This window comes from Falco biarmicus, chromosome Z, assembly GCF_023638135.1.
Source record: "Falco biarmicus isolate bFalBia1 chromosome Z, bFalBia1.pri, whole genome shotgun sequence".
Classification (NCBI taxonomy): Eukaryota; Metazoa; Chordata; class Aves; order Falconiformes; family Falconidae; genus Falco; species Falco biarmicus.
Genome location: NC_079311.1, coordinates 45,232,316 through 45,248,746, shown reverse-complemented (window position 1 = coordinate 45,248,746; position 16,431 = coordinate 45,232,316). Strand labels below are relative to the sequence as shown.

The following is a 16,431-nucleotide window of genomic DNA, read 5'->3' as shown; positions in this document are numbered from 1 at the left end:
TGGGTCTGAGCTATTTTAAAGTTTATATATGTTGATTTACATTAAATGCCCTCAGAAACATTTGCAATTATGTAAAACTGAGCCCCTGAAATTAATACCTTCCAACAACAGTAACTAAAGATTGCAAACAAAGAATGTAAGTGTAAGGAAGGGAGGAAGTTTTCAAGTTATTTAGATCTGTGTCAGAACCAGGAACCAAATTTCACACTTCTGCATTCAATAAATAATGTCTTTCATATTATCACTCTACTTCTCACTTTTTTTTTTTCTTTTTTTTTTTTTTTTGGGGGGGGGGGGCGGTTTCCACTGCCTGGTCTTGACCCTGTCCCACTCTGCAATCATTTCAAATAAAGTTCCATGATTTCCAGCAAGCTATGCCTAACTTAAAAGTGTCAGACCACAAAATTGTTCAAAACAGTACTCAGTGTTAATGCACACCGACAGAACAGGGCTTGCAAGTACCCAAGTATTCTGTAAAGACACATGAAGCACAACAGAATTTCCTTGCCCTGCCTGTTACCTATTCTTAACACACTTTTGGTTATTTTTCTTATTACAGCACTGGTTTCTTACTCTCAGTGCATACAACACTCTTCTGTCTGATATCTATCAATCTAACTCACATCAAATTATCACAAAAATGGGTTACTTTCTAAACATTCAGAAATGTGTTAAGGGGTCCTCAAAACAAATACAATAGCATAATACTCTTCAAAAAAAGGAATATTTGAATTAGGAAGCATGCCACTCCTTAGCTTCTCTGGACTGTCATAGATGAATAGCCCATTGTGAGGCCTAAATCTTTTTAACTTTAAATAAACGATCTTTCATCTATAGCTGTGTACAGTGTCGGTGACATCCAGCCACCTGTTCTGTTTACTGGAGCTGTGGATTCTACTGGGATCTCTGGGGGAGGGAGCTTACCTCTCTTTCCTGTTAAAAGTGACAGTCAGTTGACTTGAAATGCTTTCTCAAGAACCTATGATGCTCTAAATGTACCTGTTAATGACATACTAATATCCAGCCTTGAAAATACACATAAATACATGTAAAATTATGACTACATAGAAGAACAGATCTATTTTAGATTTTGTACAAAAGCTTGCAAAAAATGTGTTAACTATATTTCTTTTAGTTTCCACGGAAAAACTAAAAGCTCCTCCGATTTCACAGAATCCTAGATTATCTTAAGTTGGAAGGGACCCATAAGGATCATCAAGTCCAACTCCCTGCTCCTCACAGGACCACCTATAACTACACCATATGACTCAGAGCACCATCCAGACACTCCCTGAGCTCTGACAGGCTTGGTGCCATGACCACTTCCCCAGGGAGCCTGTTCCAGTGACCCACCACCCTCTCAGTGAGGAACCTTTTCCCAAGATCCAGTCTGAACTCCCCTGCTGTAGCTTCACTTCATTTCCTCGTGTCCTATCGCTGGTCAGCAGAGCGAGGAGACCAGAACCTCCCTGTCTGCTGCCCCCCCTGAGGAAGCTGTAGACTGCCATGAGGTCACGCTTCAGCCCTCTCTTCTCCAAGCTGAACAAACCAAGTGACCTCAGCTGCTCCTCCAAAGTCTTGCCCTCAAGGCGTTCAAATTCTTCTTTCAAATCGAAATAGAGCATTAAGAGTACTTTGGTTCTTGAACAGTTTTTGTCAGAAAGGCAAAAGCTATAGTATACAATAGAGGCACAGGGAAAGTCTAGTTTTCCCTTTCTTTACAGGTGTAAACTTACCTAAGAGGACAGTATTTCTCATACCTATGAAAGACACCAGCCAGACCAGCCTTATTCAGCAAGGTCTCCACCCCTGTTACCTCAGGAATTTTCTTCACATCTCAACAATTTCTAGAAGAAGCCTCCCTAGAGATTACTGGGGAATACACCACACTGCATCCCCTTGCATCCCCCAAGCTTGACACCAGTTATACTTGTTGGGAGATGCACTACAGCATGCATACAAGTGCACGTACGTGCATGTGCATGCACCAAACACAGACACCGTGCTGCAGCTGGTTCAGAGGAATTTCAGAAATGGCCCTCAGCCGCACACTGTGCTCAGGTTTAGGCATTTAAGGCAGACAGCTCTGCCCAAGGGCTCCCTAGTCCATTAACCCACTTGCAGAGAGAGAGGGTTTGTGTTTCTCTCTGTGCATGCGAGCGACAGATAGAGTGAGTGTGCAAACAAGTGAACTAGATGAAAGTGGTACTTTAATAACATGAGCTAAGTGAAAACTGGTAAGGCTGGGATGTCAAGCTGGACAACTACATTCAGTGTTTACACCTTCCTTCAGATTTTCCCTATCTTGGCTTCTTTTCTTTTGCTAACATATATGCTCTCTACCTAAAGGATCTATGCAGTCACTTTGGAAACATTAAAATCCAAACCGCTACCTTAAAGTGAGTCTCATGTTTTCACAATGTAATAAATCTGTAAAAAACATTTTCATGCATCTGACAGAGATGTCTTCACCTTCCAATGCCTGGAGTGCAATCTGTTAGATCACCTTTTAAGCTTTCAAATTGGACAGAACAGGTCAGATTACTACTCCAGCTGTAACTTTTGCTACTGTACCACAGGGTTGCTGTGTCAGTTCAGAACAATGCTACGGAAATGCTGCGTTTTTCCTGCTTTCTGCCATAAGCCTAGCAATCCTTAAGCAGAATTCCTTGTCTCTTAATTACCCATAAGGTTTATTTGTATAACCACTTCTGATTTATGGAAGCAAAGAGTAGATTCTGCTCTTACAGACTGACGTTAATTCAGCATCAGTAATTATTATCTGGTTGAGAAAGAAGCAGCTAGATTTTAATCACTACTTAATACGGCAACTAACCAGGCTGCTTTTTCTACAACAGCACCAAAGAGCACTAATCTAAGATCAGAAAAACTGAAACATGCAAAAAATTAAAATGAGTATCTAACTAGCTTAAAAGGTAAGTGATTAAGCACTCAGTTAACAATGGAGGATACATAAGGATAATTAAGTGGGGCTAGAAAGATTCAGAAGTCATTTCACATCTTGTCTGGCATCCTCACTTACTTTCCAGTGGAGCAAAATGCAAACAGAAATAACTCAGAGGCAGACAGGACGAACTGTCTGGTCATCTACCAATGGACAGCATGTCGTAGGGTAGAACAGTGAATGGCAGTTCATAAACAATCATATGTCAAAAGTCTAACGTATCATAAGCACTGTAAGACACTCAAAAGAACCAATCTGTACCTCATTGCTTGACTCAAAAGGAAATGACAAACTGCAACATAACAAGCACCTGTGGAGAACCACGAAGTACTTACACTACAGCATGCTGAAACTGTTGAAATTAATCAGAGACTCTACTAGTTTTACACGCATTGGTACGTATGCCCCCACTCCTGTGGCACAGCAATATCGTGGCTCTGACTACCGAATATCCTACTGGCAGGAAAGGAGAGAGAGCAGACAGAAAACAAGAGAAAAAAAAGGAAAAAAGGGAAGAAATTAAATATATCTTCGGAAGCTACAAAGCTGAGAAGAAACGGAAGCAAGAAGGTAAGTACACCTGCTTATTGCTGCCTGCATTAAAACAGTGCGTATTTATATTTAGTGCTCCATTTTAACCCACTGAAACCAGTCTTTTCTGTTTTCCTCAGGATAAACATGAACTAACGCTACCAGAACTGAGATTACTCTGTGTTTTCACCACTGTAATACAGAGCAGGACTTGAATTTCTAACCTAATAGGAAAGTTGCAAGGCATTTGACAGCAAGAATAAAATCTCAAGTTCTACAAGACAGTTGGAAGGGGGGCCAGGCAGGGGGTGGAGGGGGGCCAGGGAGGGGTGGAACTGGGGGAATCGACAGAAAGCCTGAAAGTTTTCTCAAGCAATGGTTTCTGCCTCCATAGACAACCTGGTAAAAAAACACATTCAAATTATTTTATGTGGGGACAGATACAGAACACAGAAAGGGCATACAAACTGTTTCCGTAACAAGTAAGCCACATACTTTAACTTGTTCCATTTCCAAGAAACAAGATCTCAGCATTTTTAGTCAAACAGATTTCACAGCCTTCATACTTACCTAAACTTCATTTTCTCTATCATTTGTGTCTTATTTAGAACCTGTAAATAATTTATCTTTTCAGACACGAGATTGTAACGAACCCAATTCTCACACAGTGAGGGGGAGGGCTTAAGTTGATGGCTGGTTTGCTTTGGTTTGTTGTTTTCTTTTTAATGAAGGCTCAACACTTTGATATTGAGACAGGCTCATGCCAACAACTACAGCACGATGGAAAAATGATCAACCAAAGACTTCAGACCCAGCCTCAGAAATCCCTCTTTCACAGTGCAAAAGCTGCCAGTTGAAAACTGCAACGATTTTGAGAGGTGAACAAATAGCTGCTAAGATTAGATCACTTAACTCATTTTCACATGTGATCTAAACCAGAATATGAGCCCATGTCTCTGAAGATGAAAGACTAGAATTCTAGTCTGCACCACTCTCATCCCTGGAGAAAATGCTTTAACTCACAGTTATGCCACCCTTCCAAAGAATATGAAGTCACTGCCTTTGCTTGCTCTTCCTGAAACAACCAGTGCTGAATTTCTAGCGTGCATGAAATTCTCAAGGGAGGGAAAAAATTCCACATAGTATCACGGAACTGGTTTTATAAGGGTTTCTGTATCTAGCCTCTTGGAATATGCAGAAAGCAAAGAGTTGTACAAAGCCACCCCATACCTCTTCCTCTCATATACAAAACAACTTTTATGTAACAAATATTCAAGGTGCATTATTGTAAAGCTGTTGCAGCAGCTGCACAGTTTATCTATCATTAGCCTCTACATTTCCACAGTTTCACAAAGAGATAAATGCACACATTTCCCTGAGGGGTGGTGGAAGGAAGGTATTAATCTCTTACTGCAGACTATGCCTTACTGATACAATTCAGCCTATAAACCCCTCACAGACTGAACAAGTCAGTCATTCTGAAGAAAAACAATCTGTAATCAGGTAAACTTGAATTAAGTATTTTTTCTAGTGAAAAAAGTACCACAGCTACTATCTCAATTAACTCAAGAGAAAGGACACAGCTACGTGCGTGTTTTCAAAAAGAGGAAATTTTCTTTTCTGCACTGACATGATTTCAATTTAATGAGTAATTTCTATTTTTATGCTTGCTGAATTAAAAGACCAAAACCTCACAGAAACACGGAAACAAAACCAACAACAGAGAGAGGCCTATAGCGAATAGTGGTTTTAAATTTTTAGCTGGTCTTTTAGCTTGTTAAGGCTATCCACTTCAAACACATATTAAAAAACATGCAGGAACCTAGCAGGCTAACCTTTCGAAGATTTCATACAGACCCGAACCTCTCAAACGCACAATACAGAGGTACATCACATAAAGCCACATGCTCTTCTAAGTTACGTCCATGCTCAGGATACAGTCTCAATCTGTAAGAAAACTAGGTAAACATACATGAAGCTTCTGTGGACTGCATACATGCACAGTCAAACACCACGAGCACACTTTTCCAGCAAGTTAACCTATCACTGCACTCTGCCTGACTCAGCTGTAATCCAGCCAGCCCTGGAAAAGACACTGAGTGTTAAAAGCCTTGTTAAGTAAAAGAAAGGCTGCTGACTCAGTCAACTGATCATTTGCCAGCTGTCTATATTTAGGAGAGGCTGTCCCTCCAAGTGTTTAAAAGTTTACCATTTATCCTCACTTCACAAAGAGTCAAACGTATTCCAAATGGAGCAATTCTGCTTCTCACTTAAAAAAGGATAGCAAACTCAGAAGAAAAGTTCCTTTATTTCCTCCTATCCCACTGATAGCAGAACTGCATACAAGGTTCACCAAGCAGAATATGCCTTCCTCTGACAGCACACCAGGTAGACTCTATGTCTCCACTGAGTCCCATGACCTATAAAAAGCACAGCAGTGTCTGAAGAAACAATTCAGAGGTTTCTTTTTTCCTACCAACTCAGCTTGGCTCAGGATTTTTTAATCACTATCGTACAAAAGCAAGAAAGTATTTCTTAAGTATAATTCTTACGCTCTTACCACAGTGTAGCACAATAAGATTAACTACTAGAGAAAAGGTCACTTCAGCATCATGGTCTGTCACTGAATCAAAGGCTGGTTCAGCAGCAAACTCAGCGTCAGGTGCTGTATGAAGAGCTGCTTCTGTTATAGATTTGCTAATAAGTTAAGATTGATTGACTTTATTTGATTGATTATTTGATTTTATAAAATTATTTTATAGAATAGAAATATAGAAGGATAAGAAATATATTTTAATGAAACTTATAGTTGCACAGTAAAAGCTGCTATGAGATCCTCTGTACATCCCATACCAAGGCCAGAAGAATGGGCTAGAATCATTGTTAAAACTTAGGTAATAAGTTTAGGGTTTGAAACGTTTCTTTGTATTTGACCAGTCTTCTGTATGTAGAAGGTGTATTGAAATGTCAGAATATAAGATTAATGGAAACCGGGGAGAGTCGACTGGAACAGCTTGTAGTTACCTGCCAAGAAACCGTGAACTTTAGTAAAAGGTAATTCTGGCAGGGGGAGATCGCGACCACCGACTCATATACCACCTACCCAAATCGTACCCCAGACCCATTTCTAGACCTTTCTAAGCTCTACTGCGCAGAATCGGATATAGGAGGAGAATATGTTAATGATTTACAGGAAATATTATGATTATGTATGAAAATTTAATGAATATGTATGAATAAGTTCTATATATGGTGTCTGATTTTGAGACTTGGTGTGCGTTGATCGTGAGAGGACTCGCTCATGCACCCGGCCGTCAATAAAGAAGTGTCTGCTTATCTACATCACATTGGTGTCAATAAGTTCTTCATTCCGAGATTTCGGTAACACTTCCACACAGAAAACTAAACCAAAATCAAAACTGGGTCAATGTAGTGTGTCAATTACCAAAAGACATAAACACAATTATTGCTATCGAAGTACTGCAAAATGAAAATTTCTGAGATGGTACAAAACAGGTAAATCACATCACGTATACTGCAGAACCTCACGGTGCTCTAGAAAAAATTTGATGTGAGGAGGCTTAGCAATAATAAATTGGGGCTAGAGGAGAATGTACAAAAGCAGGTTATGACTGTGCAAGATGGAACTGGGCCAGTGCATTAGGTCTTTTAGGTCTATTACACATTATTCAGTTACTATTAAATGATACAGTAAACAAGGAAAGAGAACTGTCTGACATCATGCAGACGTCATCATTTTTCTGAAATGTTCCTAACCTTTTCACCGTCCGTCCTCTGTCCTCACCACTGCAAAAATGTATTCCTGTCTCATCAGGACAAGTAATATCATCCCACTTGTTAAGGACCTGTCCAACTGTTGCTGGCACCTGGCCCTCTTGTTCAGAAAAAAAGGACAGAACAGGAACATAATCAAGTCATTTAAACCCTGAGCCTGATCTTCCTCGGGACTCCTGGCAAACGGGACTTTGGTGCTGCTCCAGTCCTGCCCCTTTCACAGCAAAACCCCCCACCTTCTCCCCACCGCCCTGGCACACTCCCACCACACACTCCGACAGCACAGCTAAAGCTGAGCTTTTGCTCCCTCTCCTTTTACTGCGCCTGTCTCTCACAGGGAGACACGTAACACATATTGTAGGGATTAACAAAACCATCCCACCCAGCCCTCCAGCCCATAATCTTGGCATGTTCAGTTTAGACACACACATCCTGGCCATTGCAAAGTCCCACAGCTTTTTTTTTCTCATCAACCTCTCTGATCTACCCTCACAGACAACACTTCAGCTATCATTACCTGATGGTTTAATCACATAAATGTTATTTGGCTTCAGCAGAGGCAGGCTGGCAGTTTCCAGAAAGATGCCGTGGAAAACCTTCCCCTAGTCTGTGGCTCTGACCCTCCCATATTGGCTTTGTCCACAAGCCTCTCTCCCCTGGCTCTCCTTCCTCCAACACATCAAACAGAATCCCTTAACTACACTTCGAAACCTTTTCAAACCTTCCTCCACTTCATCTACCATCTCCTATTCAATAACAAAATGCTAACGTTTAGCTCCAGCCAGTCAATGGCAGAGGAATGGGAAGAGTAATCACATCTTCTCATTTCCTCCTGTGTAGTCCCTAGGCTTAAAGACGTGCTTCCAAACTTCCCCATCTTCCTTTTTCTAACTCCTACTCAAAGCTACCCTTCACCAAATAGGTTAGGATACATAAAAGTTACCAAACCTACCAACTACCATCCTACTGCTACTCTGGATTCATCTGCTTCCTCCGACATGTTTTCCAACTTACAGCAGACTCATTAAGACAGGGATTTAACGGATATTTTTTCAAGTATTTGCATAGCACCCAGCACCACAGGATGCTGGTCAATACTACAGTACCACACTTAATAGGGTAGCGTGATACCCTAGTAAACTGACATACACTGCACTTAAATGCCTTTGGAACTCATTTCTGGGTAGACAAATGTACAAAGCATATCAACTATGCATGCAATAATTCAACACCCAAAAAGTTCTTCAGGATAGAATTTGGCTTAATCTTGACTAATCTGATGTACTTCACCTCTTCCAATGGAAAATTCACCAAGACGTGCTTTATTCTTCCATTTCCTCTCTCTCTCTCTCTCTTTTGGGGTTGTTGGTTTTTTGGGGGTTTGGGGTTTTTTTTTTGTTTGTTTGTTTGTTTTTGTTTAAAGGGAGAAAGTATCACTGCACCAGAGACTGATGAAAGGCAAGGTATGTAAGCTACCATCTAAAAATGTTATTTCTGTCCTCCAAACACAAGAAAATCCATGGGGCGCAAACATTTTTAATTCTCAGCTTCTGCTACATGTTTGTAGTCTGTCTGGCTTTAGTGGAACTGTAAAAGACTATCGAATCACCCAATATATTTTCCTTACAGCTGTAGGTTGTTTTTCTACATAGTTTACAAACATTTGTCCAATTCAGGGTTTTATTTCGGTTTGCTTTTATGCAGGGGCATCCTCTCCTTCCTCTGGGAGACTTCTGTCCTAGCTAAGAGACCTCATTTTCAGGAATATACTCCTGTTATTAAGCCTCTGCTGACCATTTTGCAATTTCTTATTTATACCTACGTATATGAATGAATGATTCCTTCTCTGCATTGCTTTTAGTACCCCATAGATCCAGACTGCTCTCATGCCTCAGCTCAGCAGTAATTTAATCAAGCTTCATGTTTTGTTCATTTTTATTTCCCTTGGAAGTCAATTCTTTAAATCATTTAGTTATGACTCTCTGAAATCTTCCTGCAGTTAAAAAATATTTGTGTTTATACAGTACCCAAAACAGAAGGAAGCATGGCACTTGAAATTGCATAATGATGATGAAAAAGAGACAGCGTAAGTCTACAGGAAGGACATCACACTACCTAATAAAGATGTGTATGTACAAGCATACAAAGGCCTATTACTACTTTACTATGGGATATGAAGACTGTATCCCAAATTTGCAGGTTTTAACATTTGTATCACCCTACAAGCATGTCTTACATGCATTACAGTGACACTCCCATCTCCACCTTCCTACATTCGTGCTCTCAGATTTTTCTCCTCATGTTGAATGTATATTTGGAATTACCCCTCAAAAGAATTTCCTAAAGTATTTTTCTAATCACTCATCTCTGCAAGCCCTTTAGCGTTACTTTATCTGCTCAGCACAGCTCACACCTATTCTTTGTTTAAATAATTACCTCATATTATGTTAGAGCATAATATGTTTGCTCTTTTTTCCACATTACTGATAACCCTGACTCAGAAGTTCCTGCTGCAGAGTACATGGTTTCTTCTGACTGATCTAAGGAACAAAAGGTTAATCAACTGTTAAAACTCTGATTCTGCAACATTTTTAGACATAGGTACAACTTACACATGCCAGTTTTCCGACTGAAGTCAATATCATTACTCATACTCTTAATTCCGTACATACTGTAAGTGCTCTGCTAAATGGAGTCAAGTCCCCTGTGTGCTCCTGGATTAATGCAAAGAAGATACAAGAGAGCCTAAGACTTGACTATTTGTTTTAATGCTTGAAAGCTCTTTTACCCCTCTGCCTGGAGAAGTTCAGCTATTTCTGGGAAAGTAACTTCTGCTTCACTTCTGTAATGTCTTTCACCTCCCATAAAGCCACCACTTTATTCCCGCTAAATCAAATATTATTTTCAAAGTAACCACTGCTTATCATTGGTAACAAAAGTCCAGAGAGCCAAATAAAAGGCAATACAAATGTAAGTGACTCAGCTTCTTTTTAAACTGCAGTCACATCAATCTGCTCAAGCCATGCCATCATCACTAACTGTTCTTTGAACTTCCTTGCCTCAGAAGCAAGCGCAACATTAATTTTCCATATCTATCAAAGCAACGCCTTGGAAGCCTTTTTTATTATTCTCGAGGGCATCTCCCAGGTCATGGGCCTGGCCCTCACTTTGGAAAATGTCCGGTCACACAGTCCAATATTTCTCTGGGCACGTCTGCCTGAGGACATAATTCCCCATTTGCCCAGTGTATTATTCTGCCAGGTGTAGTGCTGGTCTAGCATTATAGTCTCTTTTCTTATGGCAGCAAGGGATTAAGAGAACTTTTAAGTTTTAAGGGGGTTGGGGTTTTTTTTTTTCCAAATGCTGTTAATGTCTGAAGATGACACAGCATTTAGAAAGATTATTTCCCCAGCTAATCTGCTGTTCTCTGCAGAGAGAGAGCCATCTTTCAATTGCTAGTTTGAAACAATTTGCTGCAGTATGTGGATATCTCAGTATTATCTGCACATCAAGCCCTTTCCAGGGCTCTTTCTGTTCTCTGACTTCCCTGAAGCCAGCATATGAAGCCTTGGGCTCTCCATTAGGCACAGACTTAAGGCCAGGGAAAAGGTACTGGCTGGCAGCCTTTGTCTCAGCATCTCTCGTGAGGAATTCTGTCAAATTGTATTTATTTCTTTATTTACTAAATTCTTGCAGCTTCGTTTTTGACAGAATGCCTTGATTTAACTTCTCACAGCCATTCAGCTTCACTGCAAACAGTCTGAAGCACATGAGATTACTTGAAAAACACTACCTCATGCAGCACACAGTACTTCACATCAGAGAATAACAACAGAAATTTCTGAATTTTTACTTCCCTATTTAACTGCCTTTAACATTGTGCTAATCATTCTGATAATCATTCTGAAATTACGCCACTGAAGCCTTAAACTTTTGATTTATTTTTCTAATGAAATTACACAAAATTATGTATTGACTGATCAGTCACTGTTCTCCCACTTGAGAGAGTCTAACCCAGAGAGAGGCAGACTGAATTACCACCAAACATATCAATAATGTAACATACTGGAGAAGAGACAGCAAGGTTTTGTGAATTATGGCATTTTTGTACAAAATCTTCTAAAGTTCTTTGAATAATTCAACAAGCATGCAGAGAAGGACATGCTAATCAATGCATGGGTCTCCAAAAATATTATTGAAAAGTTTCTTGGAGGCTAGTAAAGAAACTAAATCACAGAAGAAAAAGGGGGCGTACTCCTCTCATGGCACTGTAAAGAACAAAAGGTCAGGAAACAAGGGAGGGGAACAAATGATCCATTTTCACAATGAAGGAAAAGTATCTGTGAGGATTCTCCACAAGGATATGTGCTGTTCTTCATATCCATAAATAATAAATCATATTACTTCCAGTAGGACAGGCAGGCAAATAATGAGGTGACAAAAGCTGCAGACATTACTACTTTATTCAGGAGAGCCAAATCTGAAACTGGCTACAACAGCTGTAGAAAGGACTCAGACACTGAGGGACTGGGTAATAAAATTGTAAATGGAAATGAGGGCCATGAAGCGCAGACTAAAGAAAACGTGAGGAAACAACTTCACCTCCATTTTTAACTATATTTAGGTACCGTTCACAGTCAGACGGGCTTTAAAATGGGTATTACAAAGCAGAAAAAACCACCATGTATTCCTTTTAAATGACACTCTGAAAGCATCAGAAAAATGTTTTCTGACAGTAAAACAGAATAAGCAATAATAGAATAAGTAAGCAGAATACCAAGAACCCTCGAGAAAATGGAAAAAACTGAAATGTTGTTATACTGCTGTCTAAGTCTGTTACGTACTCATGGCTTAAATACAGCAGGCAGTTCTGGGCTCCACAACTTTCAAATTATTAATAGAATTATATAATCTTCAGAGAGAGGCCACCAGTATGAGCAGAGTGATAGAACAGTGCTCACGTAAGAAGGAGCAACAGAAACCCTTAAGCTTAGAAATTCTGGGGAGAAGAGAAGGGGGATATGGTAATACTTAACTAAACACAATAGAAAAAGTGAACAAAAAATACTCATTCAAGGAATAAGAACCATGGAACACCCATTAAAATTTTTGGGCAGATGTTTGAAAGCAAACAGGGATATTGCCTCACTCAACAGAACAATGATAAAATTTTAAAACTCACCATCTCAGGGATTCTGTGGAAGCCAAAGCTTAAGCTGATTTTTACAAAATCCAACAAAACAAACCCAAAACATAGCCAAATGTGTGGAAGATGGCTTTAGCTGTGGCTAACATAGTAGTTCAGATATATATTATGATCTAAGCTTTCAACATCCGATCAGCAGACCTATATATTCTACTGCTTATAATTCTCCCTTAGACAAGACAGAACGCTTGTTTCAAAGGACCTTTGGTCTCACCTAGTCTCACCTACTCTCACATTATTACTAGACTTGGGAAAAACTTGAGAAAAACTTGCAGGACTTAACTGTAAATGCCCAAAAATGTCAGTATAGCATCTCTTATACTCTGCCATGTTTTGCCTTCTAAAATTGATCCCCCTCGATTTTACATAGAATATATTTAACAATGTTAAAAATCAGTACTGAAAATTATTGAGAATGTTCTATGACTACAAGAAAAGTCAAAAAAGCAAAATTCCTTCTTCTTAAAAGAAAGAATAGCCTAATGGAGACTTTGTTTTTAATAGATAACATGCACAGGATTTTCCCCTCTAACAGTCAATGAAGATACACCAGAGACTTAGAAAACAAAAAATGCACAAGCCCTTTGTGTGGTACTCTGAGACTAAAATTTGCTCCATGTGGAAAAACAGTCTGTTTAATGTTGTGGCTGGAGCCAGACCCAAATGAATGATGAAGCATTTGCAGTAATAGGTTCTCCTGCGCACTCTGGATCAATTGTTCTTCCAGAGCTATTGTTCATGAGTAAAGAAAATGCTCCTTTACTCACACTGAGTAGTACTCATGTAGCCAGTGCACCACACTCAGTTTCACCTAGTAAGATTACCTATGGCATGAAATACTAGCACTGTAAAACTGGCATCATCAGCCCTCTGAGGCACAACTGTAGGGCTTTAGCATCTTCCACAGATACGGCTGCAGTAGCACAGCAACACACAGCAGCTCGTTAGTTATGAGCCATTCACCCACTTATCCAGGCTGCTTTATCCTAACAGTGTCAAACCAAACACAGCTCCTTGTTTGCCCTCAACTCAGCCTTGTATGCGCCAAGAAAGTTTCCCCCAAAAAAGCTTGACCAAGCAGGAAGGAAAACGCATCATCGGCCTCCTGTGTTGCAGAATGCAAATATTCAGTTACTCTGGATTACTTTTTTCGGACTACTGTGGTGCAAAGTAAATTGGCAAACAGAAGTCAACCTGTAAGATTTTTTTTTATAAAAATCTGTTCTGAACTGAACACGCTGGTGCTCAGATGCTTCTTTCCCAGTCATGCTCAGCTGACATGGCCATACAATGAAACACTGTGGTCAGAGTGACACTTTCCCCGCAATATTCCTCCTGCTCCAAAACACGTTTTTCTCCCACAGTTCAGAAGGTACAAAGAAAAGTCTGCATTTCTTTTGAAAAGCCACACAGAAATAAAAAGGGCTACTGTTCAGTTGCTGTGCTCACCTAAATTACACAATATTATCTATTATCCATGGGACTCTTCAGATTATAGCTTTCCAGACAACTCCTTTCTGATTATCAACAGCTATTCAGAAAGAGTAACGCAATATTTGCTTTTAGTAGTAAAATCAAGTTGCTCTTACTGCCTACCATTTAGTAATGATGCAAGGGGACCGCTATCTTAGCATAATTGTCTATGAAGTAAGACCACTTTTGATGTAGTTGAGCAGGAACCTGGTCAAAACCAAACCTCCAGTTCAGATGCTGCAATATATGAAATGCTGATGTGAAAATGTATTGTTTCTAACTGCGCCATGTAGTATCTTTAACAGGGCTATCAAACTTTAGACTCTTTACATGAAAACGTTAGGGAAACACTAAAAACTCCTAAAAAATACATAGCAAAATAAGTTAGCTGGCATGTGACCAAGATGACGTGCCTTGTGTTTACCCTTAACATTTGTCATTGCAGTTAAAACACAAAGGGATTCATTTTCTCCTCTATTTTGCCAGTCCTCTCAAAAATGCCTTAATTACCTGATTTTCAACATACACATGAAAACAAAAGATGGTATAACAAACCATCCTTTAGCAATCACTGCATACAGAGAATGATGGCCACTGGCGAAAGAGGATCTTTCCTCTTTTTTTGACTTTTATGTTCTATGTGAGAGTTCTATGACTGCTCATGCTCCAGAGATTCCCAACAGGTCTATGAAACTGGGAAGGCCCTACACTTCTATTTATCAAAAATGAAGTTTTACTTTCATTTAGTTACCTACAGCAACTCTCTAAAGGGTGGGGAGGGGCCCCTGCAAGCACATAGGTCCCAAGCGCCGAAAAATACAGGGCAAAACTAGTAGCCACAGCATTTTTTTTTCTTCCCCCACAAACCCATTATTAGTTCTATAACTGAATATACTTCTTAGAGCTGGGATAGCTAGCAGAAGCGCAGGCTGCCCACCAAAGGTAACAACTGTAAAACCAGTTTTGCACAGAAAACCAGCCTTCACAATTGGAAACGTGCTGGCCTAAGACCATCTTGGTCTTAAAAGCATCCTACTTTTGCACTGCACATTAAGTGAAAAGAAAAGCACACACTCTCTGGGGCCAGATTATCAGTAAGCAAAATTAATGCTACCGGCAGGGTCACTGGTGAACGAGATCTCTATATGCCTGGGATTCCTAACAAAGTACTAACTACTTACGCCAGGCAAGACACAATTACGGAGCTGGTCCTTCATCACCTTTATGTATTCCTCAGTCATTTTAAGTCTTGCTTGTGCAAACTTATCCCCTACTCCTCGTAAGATTTAGACCACAGAAATTAGTTTTCAGTGACCTCCGATAAAATTTTTCCCCATTCTGCTATGCAACTTGATGCGTCTGAAAGTCAAAGCAAATGCGCAAGTAACGCCAAAATGGCACGCTGCCACCCCCCACATGCCGCTCAAATACGAGTTCGCATGCAGGCGAAGCACAGCATTATTCAGCAATAACTAGAGGGCAGGCAGGTGCGAGAACAAAACGCACCCCCAAAACGCGCCCCGGCCGATGTGGAGGTCACCGGCCCCATTCCCTCCCCGCCGCCCGCCCCGCCGAGCAGCGCCGAGGACGGCAGCGCTGCTGAAACACTCCCGAGAAGTTTTCGGGAGCGCCCGGGGTGCTGCGCCCGGGGCCACGGCGACAGAGGCCGGCGCCTGCCGCTGCCGGCAAGTCGGGCGAAGCCGGCGCCCGCCGTGACTCACCAGCCCGGCGCGGGCGCGCCGCAGGAACTCCTCCATGGCCGCCCCGCAGCCGCCGGCCCCGCGCTGTGCCCGCGCCGCCCGCTACGCAGCGCGGCCCCGCCGCGCGCCCCGCCCCGCCCCGCCCCGCCCCGCCCCGCCCTGCCCGCCGCGGGCGGTGACGTCAGGCCGTGCCGCAAGGGCCGGCGCGGAGCCCCGCGGAGGGGCGAGCTGGGGGGGCGGCACCCCGAGCGACGGGGCCGCGGCTCCTGCCGGTGTGCGCAGCCGGCCGGGCCCTTCGCGTGTTTGCGGGAGCCGGGCGGCCCCGGTGAAGGCGCCCCGAGACCCGCCGCAGGGTCTCAAAGCAACAGGTGCGGGTCGGTGGCCGCGGTGGGCCCGCGGGCGGGGGTCGCGCCGTTTCCCGTTGTACAGGTGGCAAAACTCAACAGCGGGAAGCTGGAGGGCGCCGGGGTCAGGCGCAGCCACCGTGCCGGGGTCCCCTTACGGCGGTGGCACAGGGTCCGGGGAGCCCTGGCGGGCACAGCCGAGGCTCCGGCGACGCTGACCTCTGCTTCGGAGCCGGGACCCTCAGTAACCGCCGGTGCCCACGGCCACGTGTGTGGCTCACCAAGGCGCCTGCCGGGGCAGCCCGCCATATGGGGGGGCCGAGCGCCATGTCGCAGCGCGGGGGTCCCCGTCCCGGGTGGGCGATGTCAACGGAGGGTCGCGCCGTGAGCGTGGGGTGGACCGGCCTGCCCGGCGCG

The 16,431-nt window shown here is 42.2% G+C and overlaps 1 protein-coding gene across 5 annotated transcripts in view; it reads right to left on the bottom strand.

Annotated features, from left to right (window-relative positions):
* PRUNE2 (prune homolog 2 with BCH domain) overlaps positions 1–15,790 on the bottom strand; it is a 144,598-nt gene extending 128,808 nt beyond the window's left edge. For all 5 annotated transcript variants that reach the window (XM_056325031.1, XM_056325033.1, XM_056325032.1 and 2 more), the window contains exon 1: positions 15,692–15,790. In XM_056325031.1, the coding sequence (XP_056181006.1) occupies positions 15,692–15,727 (36 nt within the window). In that variant the 5' untranslated portion in view covers positions 15,728–15,790. The remainder of the gene's footprint in view (positions 1–15,691) is intronic.
* Between the last annotated feature and the right edge of the window lie 641 nt (positions 15,791–16,431).